A 22,331-nucleotide genomic window follows, 5' to 3' on the forward strand; every position below is an offset into this window, starting at 1 on the left:
TGCATTTAAACAGCGCATTTATTGTGTGCCGCTATACACCCAAGGGGCTTTACAATTATGTAAGCATCTCTTCACATCACCACCAGTGAAAATGCTGAATTTTTATACAGACTTTAACTTTGTTATTTTTAAAACACTGAACTGCGAAAATCACTAAAATATGTGAACAGTTTTTATAATCAGAACTAGGAAACTGTTTGACAAGGTAGGCTGTAGCTTTATTGAAATTTCCCCCTCCTCCAAAACCAAAATCAATTTACAAAATAACTTAAATGTAAAAAATAAACCAATAATGTTGTAATATGACATTTCCATCACATTATAGTACCACCTTCAGTCAAAAGCCATCTGAATAACGCCTTCCAAAGGTTTCGATTCTAAATGCCTTCTCTCAGACATCTTCCATCTTATATACACCTCTCAAGGGTGATTAAATGGCTCTGGCACAGTTTTACAGCAAACAGTACAGCAAGTACACAAACTACTTGGATTTTTATAGTCCCAGTAGCTAAATCTGAAAGAGATGAATCAAATCTTACCAAAGCGTTTCATAACGGTTTAAAAGCTTGCACACTTTTACCACATGGCTTGAGTACATTAGCAACATGAGGTGTGCTCTAAAAAAAACATCAATGCGCAGAAGCCGGAAAACAGGAACTGCAGTCCAGTTACCCACCCAAAAACATCTTATGATTTCAAACTAAAAATTGAGCCCAGAATGAATATTTAAGAGCAGTGACAAAACATGCTGCTTTGAGCCCATATTTCAACACGTTTATGACGATAGTTGATGGAGATAGAGAGAGATGTACATTCAGCATCTGAGATTTATAAAATTTGATCAATTTTGGGGAAGATGAAAACGACTGACTTGCAATTGAGGAAGAGCAGGGAGTTACATGTGCCCTACTCCAGCTAGAAGTGCTTTATTTAAGATATAGGGATTGTGGGGGGGTGGAGAGAGGGGGTGTTTCTAGATCTCAGGCTCTAGATCAAATCAGCCACATTCATCGGCATCTCTTCTACGGTGGTGTTGTAGAAGGTCTCAATGTCCCTCAGAGTGCGCTTGTCATCTTCGGTCACCATGTTGATGGCCACACCCTTCCTGCCAAAACGGCCTCCTCGACCAATCCTGCAATGAGCACAGACCATCCGTGTGTTTAGATGTAAATAATGAAGTCGCATTGAAAATGACAGTTTAGCTAAAGTCAAACACAAACCTATGAATGTAATTCTCACGGTTCGTTGGCAAGTCATAGTTGATCACCAAAGACACCTGCTGGACATCAATACCTCTGGCCTGGAAAAAAAGGGCATGAAATGCTTAAGTATTCATAGCGGAAAACTTTCTTAGGGCTGTCAAATTTAGGGCAAAAGCATAAATGCTGGCCATGGCTGTCAACATTTTAAAAATTTATTTATTTAAACCCAGCGAAGAAAGATTATATCTTTATACAACATAAAAGTTTGTGTAGCTAAAGCTTTGGAGAATGACTAAAGGACCAATCCATGACAGGACACAGTATTTTTATATATTAGAAACAATAATTACTCCAAAGCAGTAGAGGGTGCTGTAGAGTCCAAGAAGTCTGGTGACCGCATCTGGAATTCATCGGAAATGTACAGAACAAATGTAGCAGATCAGTGAGATGCTCACCAGCAGATCTGTGGTAATAAGGACACGGCTAGAACCAGAGCGAAACTCCCTCATGATCAGGTCACGGTCCTTTTGGTCCATGTCTCCATGCTGATAAAGATGACACACAACACATGATCACCACACACCAAAATACATGCATCCTTCATTTTTGATCATGTATTCATGATGCTTAAAGTGAGAAAATTTCAACAGACAAAAAAATCTGTAGAGTCAATAATGCAAGAAACTAAATCTTTCCTACTAAACTAAGGTTATTTCTAAATAAAGTTGGCATTTCTGTGTGGAGTTTGCATGTTCTCCCCATGTTGGTGTGGGTTTCTTCCAGGTTCTCCAATTTGCCCCACAAGTCCAAAAACATGCATGCACTATAGATGAATTGGGTAAGCTAAATTGGCCTTAGTGTACGTGCGTGAAATGGTGTGAACTGGGAATGGGTATTTCCCAGTGTTGGGTCGCAGCTGGAAGGGCATTCGCTGTCTAAAACCATTCGCTGGATAAGTTGGCAGTTCACTGCGCTGTGGCGACCCCTGATGAATAAACGGACTAAGCCGAAAAGAAAATGAATGAGTCTTAAAAATTTTGTAAATTAAACAAAGCCTTTTTTTTATTATCAAATTTTTATTGAACAGTTGAAAATATTCTTGCATACATAGTTACAGACAAAAATACCAACCACCTGCATTTTCTATTGTTACCCCACCCCACCCATCCCTGGCAAAAATAATATTTAACAAAAAAAAATCTGAATAAACAATGCTTTAACAAATATAAATATGTTGAACAATGTTCTGACTATGTGGACTATTTGAATGTGATAAGTTTACCCAAAAATGAAAATGACCTCATCATTCATTTTCCTTATGTGGTTTTAAACCTTTGAGTGTCTTTCTTCTGTTGACTGATCGATGAGACCCATCTACTTCCCTAGTAGTTTTGTCTACTAATTGAAGTCAATGAGTCCCAGCAATTTTTTTTCTAGAACAGCCAGAAAAATGTTATTAAAGTCAGCTTGATATCAAAATGTTGTGTTTATTTTGTTAACTCGTTGTTATTCTTAAGGTAAATTTTTAATCCACTGAAAAATGTGTTTGTTTTGGCAAATCTGACCATTTGCTTTCATGTTTGGAGGGGCGGTACCTCTGTTGTCATAAACCTGAGTGTTTCCATAGCCACAGCATATTAACAGCCTGTTTTACCATTAAGCTAGAGCCATAGAGAGAGAGAGAGAAAGAGAGTTGTGACAACTCCATTGACTCCAATGGAACGTTTTTTTCAACAGCAAAGGTGATTCATGAAGCCTCTCACTAGTTCCCAGACGTTATTGCTTACAGCCGAGTTACTGCTGAAGATTGCTGGTTATGTACTTTTGAATATCACAAAGTTTCTTAAAACCAGATTGTGTATTTAAAAAAACAAAACAAAAAAAATTAAAATGCTTTTTGAATTTTATAAAACTACAAAATAAGAAAATATATATAAAAAAATTAAAATACAATAATACTTACAAAATACAATCAATAAAAACACTAACCTATGATAGAACAACAGAACACAGGGACAAATGCACATGAAAGCAAACCATAGTTTAGCTTTTCAGGTAATGCATAAATAAAAGTAATTATAAAGTAACATTGTCCTTATATTACCAAAAAATGCATGATCCTGACTTTAGTTTTATTGTCAAATAATAGTTTGTGCACATTATTAAAAACATTATAGGTTATGAATAGTGCCTATCAATTACACTTAATCTTTAATGACTATGTTATTGACTGGGGTCATTGGTTATGCTCACATTTCTTGCAATGCATTAAGGTATTCTAATATCTGTCCCTGTGTTTTATCAAATATCTCTAATTCATTATTATTTATACATCTCAACCTCTCCAAAGCAAGCATGTTTATGAGATCTCTACTCCACAAAGATTGTGTATTTTAACATTATTTTAATTAACGCTAAAGCACTTTCTCAAACTATTTGAGCCTATATGAATCATTTTGTCTTTGTCTTTCTCTCTATTAAGCATTTTATTTACATTTACATTTAGTCATTTAGCAGACGCTTTTATCCAAAGCGACTTACAAATGAGGATTTTATCATGGAATATGTAAAAAAAGAAAGCCCCACAACCTACTCCATATTCTGTTTAAGTTGGAAGTACATCAACATACTGGAAAAAAAATAAATAAAAATAAGTCTCAGCAACTTCTGTTTCATGCGGATTTTAAAAACGTTTCACAGCTCAATGTCCAGTCTTCTACCAGGACAATAAGCTGTACGTAATTGGCATTCACAGGGTCAGTCTTCTCAGATCCAACTACTGCAATACTCTATCAATTGAATTAAGGGTTATCTATTGCAGAAAATGTAGTGTAAATTACAACGTCAGTTTTTGTTCCTAATATTGCATCGTGTCGCCCTAGGTGGGGTTTCTGCATGAAAGTGCCCTCTGATATTAGTGCCTGCCCTGCATTATGATTACTCTACATTAAACATCAGCATTCACTTATACAACATCAATCAATATAGATATTGTAATGTAATGTGTATTTTATGTAGTAGATTATTGTGTATGACTTAACATTCAAAGCACTTTTACAATCATGTGAGGGGTCTCAAATATTTGGACCATTGACTCAATAGGCAAACAAAATTGGTAAAATCCAAGTGAAATAAAACAAATATCACCACATATAAAGGTTTTGTTATTCATCAGGAGGTAACAGCTTGCATATCCATGTTTAAACACACTGCTTGTACACAAAAAAACTACATAAACGCATGACAGATGGCATGTACTTACCAGAGCTGAGACAGTGAAGTCCCTGGCATGCATCTTTTCTGTGAGCCAGTCTACTTTCCGGCGCGTGTTGATGAAGATCACAGCCTGAGTGATGGTCAGAGTCTCGTAGAGATCACACAGAGTGTCCAGCTTCCATTCCTGGGGGAAATAAAGAATAATAATAACATTTAAAACTCAAAATGCAATGAGTTATTAAAAGCTACTGCTCAAAATCCATAAATCATAGCCTTCACACAAATGATTCATTAATTTCTGTTGTTTTTCATAAGAGCAGTCCCAAATAAGCTGCCAGCACTGTACCTCCTTTTCAACGTTGATGTAGAACTGACGGATACCCTCAAGGGTGAGCTCTTCTTTCTTCACCAGGATGCGCACTGGTTCACGCATAAACTTAGTTGTGACATCCAACACCTCTGCAGGCATGGTAGCTGACAGCAGCACCACCTAGAGGAAAGAAGGTAGAAGTACATCCTCTTCACATTTAAAAAGAAACAATTGACCTCTTTTACAAAGCTGGCTCTCCTATTGTTACAAGTTAAATGGAAAAATAGTGGAAAGCAGAGTTGCTAGAACAAAGCAGCAACAAAATACATTTGAATGGTTTCTCAACACTTTGCCATACGTTTACATGACAAACATTTGTATTTTTAAATAAAATTGCTTTTATATGACCTTAATGTACTTATTTATTTGCTTTTTAATGCCAAGGCATCACAAAGGCTATTTTCATGGTGCACTTTATAGAAAATAAAATACAAATACATTAAAGAGTTGATCCTCCTTTTACACAACCCATACCACAAAACCGCCCTTGCTCTTACATGTAAATCTGTGCTTTCATTTTATTTAGGCATGAAAACACTTTGAAATAAATATCAAAACAACGGGATTCCCTTCCTTTCCATTACAGGCGCCGTTGCCCCTCCTATGCAATCCTCAAAACAGTCAGTTCATGTGCATGACTGCCACATGCACTCTATATTGATAAATAGACGCTGTTTTCCAAACAATTTCTATAAACACGATTTGAAGCAGACCGAAAGTGGACACTCTGGGTTTTGGGTGCATGTTTAAACAGACATATAGACATAATACTACTACTTCTACTTCTACTACTAATAATAATACTATCTTAATATGTCGATCCTGGTGGTTTTTTCTTTTTAACACAACATATTTTGTCTTAAATGAGCATAAAAAGTTAGGAAAGCAATCAAATGCTTTCATTATAGATCGGTGGATATTTTAAGCCACACCTGTTATTGATGATTATCATTACACTAAAAATCTAAATGAGATTCATTTGCTGCTCTTTAAGCCTGGTTTATACTTCTGCGTCAAGTGACCGGCGTAACCAACGGCGCATGCAACAAGCTGTGCATTTATACCTCTGCGCGCTGTCTCTGTTGGTCTGCATTAACACTTCCGAAACGCTAGGTGGCAGTGAGGTGTTATTGTGTCTCTTAAGGTTAATGGGTCACTTGACGCAGAAGTATAAATCAGCCTTTAATCAGAATCCCTAATTTATTTGATATGATCCCTTAATTTCACATCCCAATGTTGACAGGTATGAGGTAAACATTAGGCACACATTCTAAAATATATCAGATAAATTGGCTACACTCAATAAAAGCATATTCTCATATACACCACATGAAAAAATACTATAGTAAGTCATGGTAAATCCTGTAGTGTTTTTTTTTACAATATTATACTTAAGTATGTTATACTGCTTGTATTATAGCATTAACAGTTTGTAAATACTATAAAAATTAATGCTAAAATAAAAATATGCTAAAAATTACAGCATACTGTAGTGAACTAAAAAACCATAACGCATACTGTAGTAAATACTATTTTTACAACAATAAAGTGTGGTGTACTGTAGTATATTATTAACAGTATAGCTGTAGAAAACTAAAATACTGTATTAGGTCATTTGTTTATATTACTAAAGTTGTTAGTAGATAGTATGGTACTAAAGTAGTGTCACAGCAGCTATAGAAATATCACAACAGATTATATCAAATATTTTACTAAAGCACATTTCAAAAACACCATAGTAATTACTACAAGTTACTATACTATAAATAACAATAATATATTTATCCTTACTTGTATGCTAGTACTGAGTTTCTGAAAAATCTCATAGATCTGGTCCTTAAAACCACGACTCAGCATCTCATCTGCTTCATCCAGCACAAACATTTTAATGTACTTAGAAGCTGAAAGAGAGGGCAAACCCAAAAACAAAGCGTTAATGACATGACACAGCAATAACATGAAGTAAAGTTTGAAAAAAAGACTTGTAGTTCTCATACATCACTCCTTACTCACAGAGGAACTTCCGGTTAAGCATGTCGTAGACACGACCAGGAGTTCCTACTACAATATGCGGTGCTTCAGCCTGCAGTTTTTGAACCTCATTGCGCACATTGGTTCCACCAATACAGGCATGGCATGTCGCACCCATGTAGTCTCCAAGAGCCAGAATCACTTTCTGGATCTATAAAGAAAAAAAAAAAAAACATGTATATATCCACATTTATTTATATGAAAAACCATATGCGTGTACGTTGATTGCTTAGTTTTTGTGACCATTAATTCTATTATTTACTGCCAATGGACTTAAAACAAAATAAAAGCACATATAAATGTAAGCCTTACTTCAAACAACATCAGACTACTAAGAAATTGTTACACTAAAGCATAGCAGCCTACAACAGGGTGCGAATTACAGAGTTTGACCCCCCTAATTAATGCTTGATCCCCTCCTGATGGATGTCAAAACACGATGTGTGGGAGGTCAGTCCTTTAATATTGAGAAATATTTTACTCTAATATGCATTTTTAAATAATAATGTTAGTAAATGAAATAAAAGATAATTTAAATATACATTTGACCACCCCTAAAACCATTGTGAAAGCATAATCGGGCCAATCAATCTATTCTAGGAAAAAGTCTGAAATTGGAAGATCTAGAGCACTAATAGATGGAGTTCACAAGATTTTGTTTTCTTGTGAAGTAGTTGTTGGTATCTACATTTAGCCTGAAAGTAAAGTCAAATTGGATGCATAATAACGTTTGTAGTCTGAGCTACAGTAACATCTGAAATAGCAAATCAGAAATTACTGTAGGTCAGAATACACAAAATATCCCTTAAAACGCTGAAAACTTAATATGTTTTATTAATAAACCATATGTTATTATAAATGACTGAAGCATGCATTACACAAACTAAGCCAAAAACGTAGACCCCCCCTCCCCGATCATCAGTGTATAATTTGCACACTGGCCTACAAGAATGATTTAACATTTAGAGGAAGTAAACTATAGTTTGCAACATAGAACAAAATGAAAATATGCTGTCTCTTCACTGAGCAAAACACAGGTCTCGTCTTAACAGAGCTTGACATGAGATCGTAGGCTTGATGATTGCATTTTTATTTAGAATAGATGTGTACTGCAAAACAGGCTATTCACAGCCACTAAAATAGTGAAATAAAATGATTCCTTTGTCAAAAAAAGCATGCCATTTGGAAACAACCAAAACACTAGTCCATACTGTTTTTTTCAGGTTTCACAATTTGATGTTATCAGAGGCAAGTACAATAAACTCCATGCATGATCACTTCCACATTTGATCTCAGCCCGCAGAAAAGCATTTGGCGCAGCATCAGAAGCCATTTTCCCTATTGGTGTTAACTGTACGAGGATGCCACAGGACAGGATGATTTTTTAACACTCAGTTTACAAGAGCTTGCCTGGATTACCGTGAACGACATTAATCCAATGCGAGACAGACAGCAAATAGTAAAGAAGAGAAGGGCTTCAAATTATACATCAAGTTAAATTAATAATTATGAGGTCGACTATTCTTATGCCATATATGAACTTCCATTCCAACGCTGTTTGTCACAGTTCATACCCGTGTTTGTAATACAATACATAATACTAACCAATCAAATCTGTCAAACTGGCATTTTAAAAGGGTTTTTCTCTTAGTTCACGTCGCTGCAGAACACGCTATGTGGAAGCAAACGTGTTGAGATTCTACCAGAAACACGTCAGTAGTGTTCAGCCGTAGGGTCTATAGTAGGGCTGCACAATACATCATTTCAGCATCAATATCAGAATGTGCGAACGTGCAATAGTCAGATCGCAGGATCTCAAAAGATTTCAATTGAGATTTAATTACTTGGGTTTATATATTTATACAGTGAAGACACTGTTATTTTACATTTGATTAATGAATTTCTATATCTCAATACTGTTAGACTCCACTGATGACCATAAAGCAGGGGTATCTAAGCTTGGTCATGGAGGGCCGGTGTCCTGCAAAGTTTACTTCCAAACCCAATCAGACACACCTGGGCTACCTAATCAAGCTCTTACTAGGCTTTCTAGAAATATCCTTGGAGGTGTGTTGAGGCAAGTTGGAACTTAAACCTGCAGGGAACCGCCCCTCCAGGACGGAGTTTGGACACCCTTACCATAAAGCGTTGTTTATTTCATTTTTATCTTTGTTCTATTGTCTTTAAAATATTATTCTGTGTTTTGTATAATTTTTTGGATTTTGTGCAGATGGACTTCACTACAAAATCATTTGTAGTTTTTTCAAAGTGATTATCTTGTGATATTATATTCATATCACAGAAAAACTAAATATTGCAATGTCAGTTTTTCCAATATCATGCAGCCCTAATCTACTGCATTATTATTTATATTATTTTTCAATACATTTGAAAAGTTATTCTTGAAATCTTAGTGTATTAGCATTTTGCTTGGGTAACTTAGGGACAGGTCAGGATCGGAACTCTTCCCTACCTCTAAAGTGGGGAATGGCTAAAAATGAAGAAACACTGATCTACCTATACTCTTTTGCAACTGAAAACAGAAAATAAATGTCTAATTACCAACTTTAGTTAGATACATGCTTAGAAAAACATGACAATATGTGAAATTGCTTTATAAAATGGACATTCATTAACAGCAAATGATCACACTGACAAATAAAAATAGTACTTGTAATAAAAAGGCACTGACCTGCTGAGCCAGTTCACGGGTGGGCGCCAGGACCAAAGCTTGAGTGCCCTTCAGCTCTATGTCAATCTGCTGCAGGATGGAGATGGCAAAAGTGGCAGTCTTGCCTGTGCCCGACTGGGCCTGAGCAATGACATCATATCCTACAACAGGGAAAGAGATGTACATGCATTATTGATGAAACAGAATGAATGGTTTTCAAGCTTCAAAAGATCAGCCATGGCAGCTACAACTCACATGGAAACGTCCCCCCCTTTTTTTTTTAGGACAAACATTAAAAGTGTCTTACCCTTGATGCAAGGGAGGATAGCCCTTTGCTGGATGGCAGAGGGCTTCTCAAAACCATAAGCATAGATTCCCCTGAGCAGAGTCTCACGCAGGTTCATGTCATCAAAGCTGTCCACGATCTCATCCCAGTTACTCTGCAGTCACAGGGAAGAAAATAATTACATGTTAATTAAGAAAAGACCAAGTTCATCTTCATGCAGTCTCACTCTGAGAAAAAAAAAATGATTAGCTATTTGTCACTCTGCATAGCGCATAAAAGAAAACAGGTTGGCAGTTGTGCAGAAAAGGAATTGCTGACCCCCACAGTGAGGACAAGACTGTCAAAACAACTGACAGCACTTTCAGTTCAGTGCCAACCTGTTTATTACAGCTGCACCAAGAGTGACATACATTATATAATATACATTTCTTTTTTTTCCACTAACCTCAATGACTCCATCTGGCTCCATGCCCTCGGGGCCATTGTCTCTGGGTCTGGAAAGAAATGTCACACATCAACACCTCATAATAACGTATACTATACTTGGGCAATAATGTTTACTGTTTTATATATAAACAAGTCGCATTTTACAAACACAGCCGTATTCTGGTATTCATCTATCATTAATTACACTTGTCAATGCAGATAACCTTCCACGTAGTCTTAATGAAAATGTATTTAGATTGAATGTGTGAGAATGCGTGTTTAGGGAAATCAGGCTTTGCTAGGGGCCATATGTAGAGGGTAATGTGTCGAGCAGCCTGTCATCTATGAACACTAATTTAGGTTGCGATATAATTATTAAATTCATCAGATTGACGTAACACCCATCGTTGGCGGTCTAAATCGTAGTTTTGAGCCGTTGAAAAGTATATATCGTCCAACGTCAACGTCCTCAAGCAGGCCAGGGTTGCTAAGAGCTCATATGCTAAAAACGGTGGGCATTTTACTACTCGTTTACGACATTCAAGACCACGAAGCACGAGCCACGGCCAACAAAATCTAGAAGCGGAACGTCTGTAGCGACTGACAACATGTACGCATGCGACCTGTGGTGTTTAAATAAATACATAAAGATCGATGAGTTTCCGCGGCCCTACCTCCCTTCATAATCTGCCGACATTATCACAAAGGGCGAGCACACCGCGAAAATGTTTTATATAGTTTAACACGGGCTTCTTGGTCAAATTGTGATTGCTGCATTCGGCCATCAGTCAGAATATGTCCCGCCCTCCGCGTATTCTGATTGGACAGTGCAGACGTCAGTCAGTAGTAGTAACCGCCTTTAGGTGTTGGATAACGTTAAATGGGGCGGAACTTGACGTGTTATTCCTGCCCTTGCTGAAATGTAATTGGACTAAAGCTAACCTCAAAATATCATTTGCTTGGCCTACGGTCACGTAGAAAGCGTCCATTATATCCAGGTATGGCAATGCAGTGTAATCTTACCCAGAAACACTTTAAATAATAGTCTCTTGATGGGGAAGTGTTATTATATTACAAACTACCATTATATTTTAAACTATATATGATTATTTTTAATTGTAAGAGAACTTAACCCATTTCCCTGCTGAAAAATCCAGCTTAAACCAGCCTAAGCTGGTTGGCTGGTTTTAGCTGGTCGACCAGGCTGGTTTTAGAGGGGTTTTGGCCACTTCCAGGCTGGTTTCCAGCCATTTCCAGCCTGGTCTTAGCTGGTCAGGCTGGGAGATGACCAGCTAAAACCAGCTTGACCAGCCTGGCCAAGCTGGGAGTCCAGCCAAAACCAGCTATATCCAGCTTAAACCAGGCTGGTCAAGCTGGTTTTAGCTGGATTTGGCTGGTCATTTTCCAGCCTGACCAGCTAAGACCAGGCTGGAAATGGCTGGAAACCAGCCTGGAAGTGGCCAAAACCCCTCTAAAACCAGCCTGGTCGACCAGCTAAAACCAGCCAACCAGCTTAGGCTGGTTTAAGCTGGATTTTTCAGCAGGGTTACCTTAGTATTTTGTAGTAAAAACGTCTAGATAATTAGCATACATTTAGTTACCTTTCCAAACAACCGTAGGTGAGCTTGTACTTAGCTGCTGTATTCATTTTGATTGATTGATTTTATTTGACAATTTTACCAAAAATATACAAACAAGTGCAGTTAGACTAATTCATACATATTTAAAAAACTGTCGTGGATAAAATACACAAAAAAGCCACAGGACGAGCAAATTATAAATGACATGAAATAAATTTTGATGTCAACAACTGCTCTAAACAGCCTTAAATATCCTAATTAAACCAAGCAATTCCTAAAACACAAAAATTGTACACATGGATGACACTTATTGTCTTCATGTTTTTTATTAGTACAGCTTACAACAACGTATGCATCTCAAAAGATATAAAACGGTTTAATTTACAGCTGCACTTTTTTTTTCTCCATACTTTTGCATCTTAAATCGCACAGGTACATAACGACAGACAAACAATATTGAACAAACAAAAATAATATAGTGTCGTGGTCCATATTGACTCAGTATGTGTATAGCGCAATACATTTTTAAAATGTCTGCAAGTCTCCTTTCACCACTCAATGGAATTACTGTTTTAGCATACAAGTTACTGACATCAAGAACATGAAAAAAGTAATTGCCAACAAAATGGCGGCACCTAATGAACAGTTCACTGAGGTTGATCTCCCTCTCATTTCTAGAAACCAGCTTACTTTCTTTTCTTTTTTTTTAAATCTGAGCAAACAAACAACTGGGCTGAACAGAGGATGGCATTCACCAAGTCAAAATACAAAGTCATTGAAAGAAAAGAGGGATAAAAACGTTTGCACGTCCCACGCTGTCTGGACTTGGAGCTTATTTAGACGTGAAAGATGTCAAAGATCTCTCTTGCTCTTCTACGGTCTCACAGAGACAGTTTACAGTGACACAGTTCTTTGTACATTTGTCTCCGTAGCTTGGGCATATCCTGTTGGCCGAAGCTGAAAGGCTGTTCCAGGGCCAGGCACTTACAGTACTGAAGGACAGCAATCAGAAGAGTGAACATGTGAGTAAAACACACTAGAGAAGGTTGTTATTATATACTTATTACATACTTACAGCACCAGTTCTATATGGGTCAGGGGTTTTCAATCGTTAAACAAACAGGATAGCTTTAATATTTTTTAATTAAGACACTTGAATTGTATATAAAATAGCTTGTGAAAATTTAATTCAATGCAGACAGCAATTATTTACAAAATCAATCATTCATTAAGACGACAAGATACAGAAACGCAGAAACAGAGCTGACTAATGAGGTAAAAAAAAGTGCAAACCTGAAGGACAAAAGCTCCACAATCACTGTCATTGTTCTGCCTTGCCACATTCTAGAAGATTCCAAAACACACAATAGTCAACAGCAACATACACAAACAGCTTTTCCTTTCTCTTTTACCTCACGTTTCCCTAATATATTCAGTAACACACACACACACACACACACACACAAATTCACCTTTCACCCTACCATTTTAAAAAAGCCTTTCCACCCTGTGTAAAAGTCCTTCTGTTCTCTCTTGATTGCCTCTGCTTGCAGGTATTTGGCAATATGCTGTAAAATAAAACACAAAAATACAGCTTATCAGCGCTGGGTCATGCTAAGCACAGATGCAGAGAATACAGCTAGTAAAATATCATTACAAATGATGCCTACTTTGGGACATCGGCGGTTTAGGGTCCTCTGGGAATCGAAGTATGTGACGCTACGCTGAGGAACATTCACACACACTAATGACCAGTGCACTTCCAGGTGAATAGGGATCAATAAGAACTTCTTCTGGAAAATATCAACCTACAGGGAGATTTTGAAGTGAAATAAACAAATGTACTACAGTAATTATGTTGTATACATATTATTCCTAGAGTAAGCCTTTCCCAGTTCATTTGCACTATAAACCAGTGTGTTCATGAAGGGGATATAAATTAAAAATAATAGTACATCAAGTGGCTTAATGTTGTTTTGTTCTGCTCATTTGTCTCCTCACATTTAAGTTTCACATTCCTAGACAGTTCCTACATTAAAAATGAGTTGGACACTTACATTATGGTAAATAGTTTATAATGCAGGAATTAACTCTGCAAAGAAGTATTGTTGCCAAATTATTGCTTAACAGTTAATCTGCTTAACCTAAAAGACCTAAAAATCTTGAAAGATCTAAAACCAAATTCCCAGTACTGACATTTTTTGTCCACCGTTTGACACCTTCGTATCCTTTTGTCCGAAGTTTGTCATAAAAGAAGCTGTTAAAAAAGTGGACCTGTAAATCAAAAAGTAAAAAGACAAAGGGAGAGAGAGAGAGACTGTTATATTAGTCCCTTGTTGGGCATACAATATCATATAATGCCATTGACATGCTTGACAGAGTAAAGGTGTGTGTGTGTGTGTGTCTGTGCATGTTTTGCCTACTTTTTCAGGGGCAGCATCCATGACCAAATCCCCATACATGTTCATGACCTGGGTGACGCAGAGAGTTACAGATGTAAGAGAGTGCAAGCTCAGCACAATCCCAATACTAGGGCCTCCCATTCATCAAATAAAAGAGTCATAACTGTGAATATCTTCTCTATACAGTGCAGACAAACAGATGTTAAAGACTGTGCCATCATAAAATGATTGTGAAAGTATTATTATAAAATTAATATACTACAAAGAAAGAGACATGTTAAAACAAAAATATTGGGTCAGATTCAATAATAACAACTAGTAATCCTAAATGTGAGGTTTTACATTTTTGTAGGTGAGTGCACACATATTAATTTAATGTAATATAGAGGAATCCATAATTAAACCGGCAAAAAAAAACCAGAAAGTGACAGTAAAGTGATTTGTAATGTTACATATAATATCTTTTCAAAATAAATGTTGACATTTTGAACATTCAATTTATTTTCAATGTATTTTCCACTGTTTTTAAGAATAAATGTTTCTTAAACACCAAGTCAGCTGCAATAGTGATGCAATATGTTAACAATTTCTCTGATATCTATATAGTAGGTCTGTGGATTCAGAAATTTTCATCTTTCCCATATTTAGCATTCTGAGCAAGCTTTGATGAGATCTCCATGCACAAACATTACCCAGAGTTCATGTCCTGCTGGTTCCATTTTCAAAATAAGAGTCCTACACACATAGCAGGTATAATGCAAGCTTAGATCAACTCAAAAATAAGGGGAAAATATCATTGTAATCTCACCAAAAATCATTGTGGCCAATCAAAAGCAGCCTGGGTGTGCATATTAATGATCCCATGTGCATTATAACAATTTTGTTCTGGTATGTTACACTCAGGATTTACTTGAGAACAAGGCTGACAGTATATCATTCCTTTTTATACTGAACTTGTGTTATTCAGCTATGCCTGGCTAAGATAGCCCAAATTTTCATTCTATGGCAACTTTAATAGTATCCAAGTAAAGAAAACCAATTTATAGACCCTATTCACAAGACTGTTGATGTGTTTAACAGTCATCAGCATTTTAACTCCTTGAAAGTTTTTAATATTTAAATTTAAAAAAACATGAACATTTATGTGTATTCATATATGTATTATATCATCTTTGCATCAAAATACAAAAAAAAAAATTAAATTACCGCTTGTGTGTGGCGCTTGAAATGCAGAGTGTATGGCCGGAGAGTAAATTTTAAATTATTCTCTCTTTTGGCTCACACTATTTTTTTCCCCTTTTCTGAAAGTCTTGATAACACTATTGAGGCGTTTTTCATTTATTATTTCAGCAAATAAGATAGTAAAAATGTATTTGTTGTACTCTCCCATTCACTGCGCTCAAAGTTTACCAAACTATGACGTCTTCTGCTGATGAGAAACCGGGAAATGTGAAAAGGGTCCATTGATCAATCACATATTCATACACAAATTCAAGTGTATACATGGTTAGCTAATGCGACCCAATGTTAATGTGTATTAATAAGTGCCCACCTGATCATTGAGCCAATTCTGGCCATAAAGTGTTGTCAGATCATCCATGACAAGTACATGACGCTTGTAATTTACACGAAACCCCCGCATCATTGCACTTCCAGACATCCGCTGGTAGGACTGCATTAAATGTTGCACCATTATCTTCCTGTAAACCAACAGAAATAAAAACAGACTCTTTGTAGTCAAGGCTTTATCTAGTTTGGCATTTTAAAAATTATAATTCCGTAAGCTGGTATGAGCCATGTGTCTGACCTGTGAGGACTTGAGAAGCTCTCAGTAAAAATCTCTTGAAGCTTCTCCACCACCTCATCCACATGAATGGGAATCAAACTGCCATACTGTTGGAGAAATTCATCCAGAATACCTGAGGAAGAGGAGGAGTGAGAAAGGAGCAACCCTTGGATGTGTGTTACTCTTTCATATTTTTGGAGAGATGATAAATTCTACCTTGTACACAAGAAATGTGTTCACTGCTGAGTTGATTCTGTAAGGAGGCCTTTTCCCGTTGAGATTGGACATTAGTAGGGGAGGCCCGTCCTTCCCGCTCCCCCAAGACTGCTCCATGGAGACCATCTCTACCCTTTAGGGCCCCATTTGTGCTACAGGAGTCTGAGAAATCAAAAGGGTAATTTTTTAACAGTACAGTACTGGGCACAGTAGCCACAAGTAGAACTGCTGTCCAAAGCCTTGCCAGTTTCTTTCAAGAATATAAGCATTACATTATTATTTAATTGTACAGTTTAATGACTTCTTGTAATCTAGCTTTGCTAAAGCAGATTCTGATACGATTTTTAATTTTTTTTAATCAATGATGAAATGATAAAGATATGCAATTATCAGTGAAAACTAAATTCAAATTATGAATCCATAATCACACTGACTTAATAATTTTTATGCCACTGTTTTTACAAATTCAATTTCACATTAAAATGCCTCATTATGGCATAAAAAAATGACTCTTTGCATAAAAGCATTTATTTTGAACTAATGGACATTCAGATGTGTTAAGTCATCGCTGAAAAAGTCTTGCTAAGTGTAAAAACACTTCATTTTTCATTATAAACAATAAAGGGCATTTACAGGGTTCATATGGCTGCTGGAAAACCCTGGAAAATGCTTGATTTTTAATATAGTGTTTTCAAGGTTAGGAAAGTGCTTGGGTTTTGAACAAAGTGCTTGAACCTGTTTGAATTTAAAATTGTAGGGCTCGAAATTGCGATTTTTTTGGTTGCATATGTGCCCGAAATTGATGTGAGCTCAAAATATATTTGGGAGCATTTGTGCGAGTGCATAAAATTGTTGCCTTGTGATCACTGCAAAATGTTCACCGCATGCGCGTTTTTAAGAGACATACACACAGAATGCATATTTGCACCTAAAAACGTCAAACAAATTGCTTAGGAATAGTTTAAAACAGACATGTCAACTTGCTACTACACCAAAATAAAGTCTGACTGTGTAAGCTTATTTTTTGAGATATCAACTTAGTTAGAAAGAGACCAAACTTAAAAAGATACTTCATCCAATAACTGAACTTTTTTTTTTATTTTTAATTTTTTTTTTACCATTTTTGGGTGAAGTATCCCAAATAATCCATGCCCCGAAGTATTCAACAATTTAAGTTGAAATATCATAATGTGTTTTTTAACATAGCAGAATGGATTTAAATGTGAAAAAGTACATACAGCATATATAAACATTATTTACTGTGGTTGGTAGGTGCTGGAAAATCATAAAAATGGAATTTGAAGTTGGAAAAGTTTTAAGAACCCTGCATTTACAATATACTTAAGAGATTCAGTGATTATAATGGGAGTGACTGTTCGAATAACCGTTTGGCTCAGTAAATGCTTCTACTTGACATGACGTTGACAACACACACCTGCTAAAGCGCTTAAGGACAGGTCAAAGCAGTTCACAGACTGCCAAAGATAAGATGCAAATGTGTTATGAATCAGCATAGATAACTCAGTTTCATTTCAGATTTAATTAATTCTTGTAGGAGAGAATGACTTTTTTTCTCATGCACTTTGATCTTTAAAATGTTGCTGATGTTGTAGATTTACAAACAAATATACTTTACACCTTATTTGAAAACTAATATTTGAAATAAAAGAGATACTTTAATGAGACTTTGAGAGTTCACCCAAAACCCAATATTCTGTCATCATTTACTCACCCACTTGTTCCAAACCTTTGACTTACTTTCTACTCTTCAACACAAAAGAATACATTTTGTAGAAAGAAAGCTGGAACGCTGTGACAATTGACTTCCATAGTATTTGTTTTTATACTGTGGAGTCATGTTAGATTTTCAGCTTTCTTCAGAATAGCTTTGTAGTGTTCAACAGACTAAAGAAACTTAAAAGGATTAGGAACCACTTGAGTGAGTGTAAACCAAGTAAATTAACATTTTTGAGTGTACTATCTCTGTAAGGTGCGTTCATCTAATTTCAGCAAAATTATACATGCAAAAAAAGAAAAATGATCATCCTCAGTAAAAAGGTTGCACGGTTTACCAGTACCATGGTAATATCGCGATACAATGGCTCCAAAATACTGGCGATGTCTAGTTAGTAAATTACGTCATTAACGGTCTATCTACAATAGATAATGTTACATGTGGAAAAGTCACTAAAATGCTCACATGATTGTGCAGCAATAGACCATTGTATTTTAATAGTCTGTGGAGCTCTTTAAGGTTGCAAAACTGTAGAATTTGCGCCTTTTATAGATTTATTTCTGTTCTCGTCAATATGATTTAGTAGCTACAACAATTGCGACAATCTCTTAAAAAGAACGACTCTCAAAGTGACATTTTGACTTACTTTGGGTTGTTACCTGACAGGACTGGAAGAAAAACAATAGATGAAAAACCCAAAATAGCAATAGGAAACATTGAAACAATTGTTGATCACTTCATATAGCCTAACTTGTTGGAAGTTTTTTTTTTTGTAACAAATTTGATTTGGTATAATTTGTATCTTTATTTAAATGTATTTTGTTGGTCAGCTATCTACAAAATGAACAAAAAGAATGAATACATTTTAGGTGAAGTGATGTGCACATAATACTTTTCAATAATAAGTTGAATTATGAAATAAATTCAAGTAGGCCTATTATAACTTTTAATACAATATTTCTGACAATTTTCTCTATAATTTGAGTTACATTATCGCCATTTTACTTGTTATTGTGATACTTCAGCTGGTATAGTATCGTAAGATTAATGGTATCGCGACAACCTCACTCAGTAGCGTAGGTCATATCTGTAAAGTCAAATTAACAACATTTTTTGTTTTTGCTTTCATAAACTCCAAACTAAAATACACACTGGAATGACGTGATTTCTCTCATTGATACTTAGCCATAAATACACATATTATCTGCTGTTAATTCTTACCAGATATCTCTGTTCCCTGCAAACGGCCTTCTGGGTCCCCATTTAACAACGAACGTCCCGGCGGCCTCTGGAAATGTTGACTGCCAAAGTAACGACGTCTGTGACATCTGCGAACCCTCCTGTATCCCATAGTTCCCGCCCATTTGGCTCGTTGGCGCCAAGTTCTCCAGTGCTGGGCCAGACGAAAACGAATGCTCAGGTACCTTCGGCCCCGATTTGGCAACCGAGCTAGCCTTCTCACTTTGAGCAGTCTGGGTCTCCTCTGCGCCATGCAGTGGGTAAAGTCATCAGTAACCCTGACATCCATTTCTGCCACCTGCGAATGCTCCGGTGTTCCCCAATCCTTGTCATCCCCTTGATCTTGAAGATGAAAAATGCCTTGATCCTCCAGATCTTCTCCACTCTCCATCTCCACATCATCCTCTTCTTCTTCCTCCTCCTCCTCTTCCTCGTCCTCCACCTCGGGGACTGTGTAGTCTGCACCCCACATTCTGACGTCTTCCTCTCTGCGCCCCAGTTTAAAATGGGCTGGGCTCGGGGCATGTTGAGCCATGGCTGGGTTCATTAAATGACCCCCTCCAATGGCACCCCCACCCCCGGCGCCCTCCTGCCCAGCAGTCAGCGTCAGCTCATTAGACCAGTGTGTTTGAGCCAGGCTGCTGCCACTGTCTCTCATGATCCAGGAGCACCCTACAACCTGCGCCAGCCTGCCTCCTTCACTAATGCATGAAGAAGAAAATTTAAAAACCATGTCAGTGTCATCTCTTAACTTGTCAAAGATGCCAAAGAAAAACCTTTAAAGTATCAAACAGCGAAGTGAGAAATCTAGCTATTCTTCTTGAAAACACTCTTACTTAAGCTATAAACCGTTACTTTTATCAGCTATGGGCGCTCTTTTTTTATCACTATGCCCAACCTTGAACTTCCTGTTTGTTTTCCCGCAGTAAGCCATTTTGAGTGTGGCAACACCTGTTAGTCTAATCTCTAAAAACAGCCTGGTTCAAGAAGTAAAATCAAATGAAGCAAAATAATTATAACAGCATACCTAGATGCACCACATGAATGAATAATACTGCTTATTACAGACAAGGCAATAAACACATTGCTGAAAACATTTCATGTCTCAGTTGTAAATGTTGGAGTCTACCAGACCAAAAGAATGATTCAGTGTTTCATTTTTATCAGGAGAAGCTGAAGGCCATGTAAACTAAAAGGGTAACTTAATAACAACATTGCGGAGGTGCAAGATTGACCGAACTAACTCTCAGAGGTTTCATTCATATTAAGGCTGCACGATATTGGACAAATCTAACATTGCAATGTTTGTTATTCTGCCATATATATTGTGATATGAATACAGTTTCACTAAATGTGTTGAATAACTATTTAGAAAGAATTTATCATTTTAGAATGATTGGGATGATTCTGTAGGGGAGTGCATATGCATAAAATACAAGAAACAATCTACAAGCGTAGATAAATTTAATGAAGAAAAAGATACAAATGAAATCATCAGCGTTTTATTGTTTTTCGAGAATAATACTAGATAATGTTCGATTTATAAACACTTTATTAGAATTTATTGTTATTAATTTGTTTTTTCAAAACCCTCACACAGTCGCAGGCCTCAAAAAACACTTCCTAAATGATCATTTATAATCCAGACTTAACATTGCGAATACTCGTAATGTGACTATTGCAAATGATCACATTGCAATATCAATGCTGAAACAATATTTTGTGCAGCCCTAATTCATATCATTGTGCAGGCTTATCTACAAATATAAACTATTTATCTAATAAAAACATACAATAAAAGCAGAGAAGTGACAGAAGAGCAAATGCAAAAATGCAAGCAAATCCAGTGATGGAATATATAAATTAAGGCTGCACGTTATTGGAAAAATCATTGCAATTTTTTTTTTTTTTTTTTGAGATATATAATGAGATATGAAGATAATTTCACCAGATGACTGAATATCTCATTTTGGAAAGAATCTATAATGTTAGATCAATTGGGATGATTCTGCAGTGGGAGTGCATCTCCATAAAATCTAATAAACAATATATAAATTTCTCAACACTTTTCCATTGTGGTCTGTGCTATTTGCAGTGCATTTCTGTATTTGCATGTGTTGCGAGTATAATAATTTTCTTGTTTAATCAATAATTGATGAATTAATGTTTACTATTTGCATCTCCATAAAATCTAATAGACAATCTATAAACTTTTTGAGGTCCCCAACACATTTTCATTGTGGTCTGTGCTATTTGCAGTGCATTTCTGCAGTTGCACATGTTGTGAGTATTTTCATGCATAACAATCTATAAATACAATTAAAAAAAAGATACAACAAAAATGAAGTGTTTACCATTTTCTGAGGTGACTTAAGTACAGTAACTGAATGATAAAAATAATATAATAAAATTGTCCTGTTAGCCCTTTTCACATAGCGAATTTGGATGTGTGAATGCTCTTTTCCGGAAAAATTCCGTAACGTCCTCGCCTGTGTGAACATCGCTTTTTTGAATATACCGGTAAAGTAGTTCCGGAAATTTTCCGGATATTTACCGGTATCACTGTGTGAAAGGGGCTAATGTCACAAATAGTTTGCTTTTAAAGTCATTATACAATTCCAGGCATCAAAATCTCATGCAAATGATAGTACAAGTATTGCAAATTATAACATTGCGATAATACACAATTTAAAAAAATAATACAAATATAACATTATAAAAACTACATCAGCATATTGACTGAAGTATCAGCAGCTAAAATGCTGAAATTGAAATCAATTTGGTATCTGCCCATTTTAAGCTTTTTAACAGCTTTTTGCTGATTGGAATTAATGCAAAAAGTGCAATAAACAACAACCAAAACTAAAAACAGCCAAACATGAACAAACTGCTCGCTAAAACTGAATTTTCATCAATTTTCGTATTTTGGCTAAACCTTGAATAGACAAACAATTAACTGGCCTATATGAATTGCTTACCAAAACACCAGTAACAAGAGGCATTAAAGTTCACACTTATTTCCTGTGGGCTTATTAAATTAAAATAAAAACTCATATTGATATAAGAATCGTTTTATATTATATTAGGGGCCTTTTTAAAGGATATTTATATATCTTTGCTAACACATGAATATCTAAATAATCTGTTCTGCATTTTCTGATGTGCAACCAT

The 22,331-nt window shown here is 36.2% G+C and overlaps 2 protein-coding genes and 1 long non-coding RNA gene across 6 annotated transcripts in view; 1 reads left to right on the forward strand and 2 right to left on the reverse strand.

Annotated features, from left to right (window-relative positions):
- On the reverse strand, window positions 1-10,925 carry eif4a1b (eukaryotic translation initiation factor 4A1B). Of its 2 annotated transcripts, none has more exons than NM_201510.2 (11): window positions 10,877-10,925; window positions 10,222-10,270; window positions 9,798-9,930; window positions 9,512-9,651; window positions 6,802-6,970; window positions 6,580-6,689; window positions 4,765-4,908; window positions 4,465-4,602; window positions 1,658-1,747; window positions 1,221-1,300; window positions 1-1,132 (listed from the first exon to the last, which is right to left on the reverse strand). In NM_201510.2, the coding sequence occupies exons 1-11, from the start codon at window positions 10,897-10,899 to the stop codon at window positions 988-990; spliced, it is 1,221 nt and encodes a 406-aa protein (NP_958918.1). In that variant the 5' UTR covers window positions 10,900-10,925; the 3' UTR covers window positions 1-987. The 2 variants fall into 2 exon arrangements, with proteins under 2 accessions (NP_958918.1, XP_087107678.1); XM_087251552.1 differs by having other exon boundaries at window positions 10,408-10,909.
- LOC141385809 (uncharacterized) overlaps window positions 10,913-22,331 on the forward strand; it is a 17,620-nt gene continuing 6,201 nt past the window's right edge. Inside the window, exons 1-4 of one of the 3 annotated variants that reach the window (XR_015491191.1) lie at window positions 11,045-11,200; window positions 12,715-12,804; window positions 12,981-13,057; window positions 13,336-13,470. This is a non-coding gene — a long non-coding RNA (uncharacterized LOC141385809). Of the gene's footprint in view, window positions 11,201-12,714; window positions 12,805-12,980; window positions 13,058-13,335; window positions 13,636-22,331 lie in introns of those variants that run through there. The other 2 variants (XR_015491190.1, XR_015491189.1) reach the window with 2 other exon arrangements.
- Window positions 12,090-22,331, reverse strand: part of senp3a (SUMO specific peptidase 3a) — a 10,983-nt gene continuing 741 nt past the window's right edge. The window contains exons 2-11 of the mRNA NM_001105114.1: window positions 19,143-19,861; window positions 16,187-16,348; window positions 15,992-16,103; window positions 15,737-15,884; window positions 14,206-14,253; window positions 13,979-14,056; window positions 13,453-13,590; window positions 13,267-13,350; window positions 13,076-13,126; window positions 12,090-12,774 (exon numbers count right to left, since the gene is read on the reverse strand). Coding sequence (NP_001098584.1) covers window positions 12,664-12,774; window positions 13,076-13,126; window positions 13,267-13,350; window positions 13,453-13,590; window positions 13,979-14,056; window positions 14,206-14,253; window positions 15,737-15,884; window positions 15,992-16,103; window positions 16,187-16,348; window positions 19,143-19,818 — 1,608 coding nt within the window. The 5' untranslated portion in view covers window positions 19,819-19,861 and the 3' untranslated portion in view covers window positions 12,090-12,663. The remainder of the gene's footprint in view (window positions 12,775-13,075; window positions 13,127-13,266; window positions 13,351-13,452; window positions 13,591-13,978; window positions 14,057-14,205; window positions 14,254-15,736; window positions 15,885-15,991; window positions 16,104-16,186; window positions 16,349-19,142; window positions 19,862-22,331) is intronic.

The sequence above is a fragment of the Danio rerio genome, chromosome 5, assembly GCF_052040795.2.
Source record: "Danio rerio strain M-AB ecotype USA chromosome 5, GRCz13ab, whole genome shotgun sequence".
Lineage (NCBI taxonomy): Eukaryota > Metazoa > Chordata > Actinopteri > Cypriniformes > Danionidae > Danio > Danio rerio.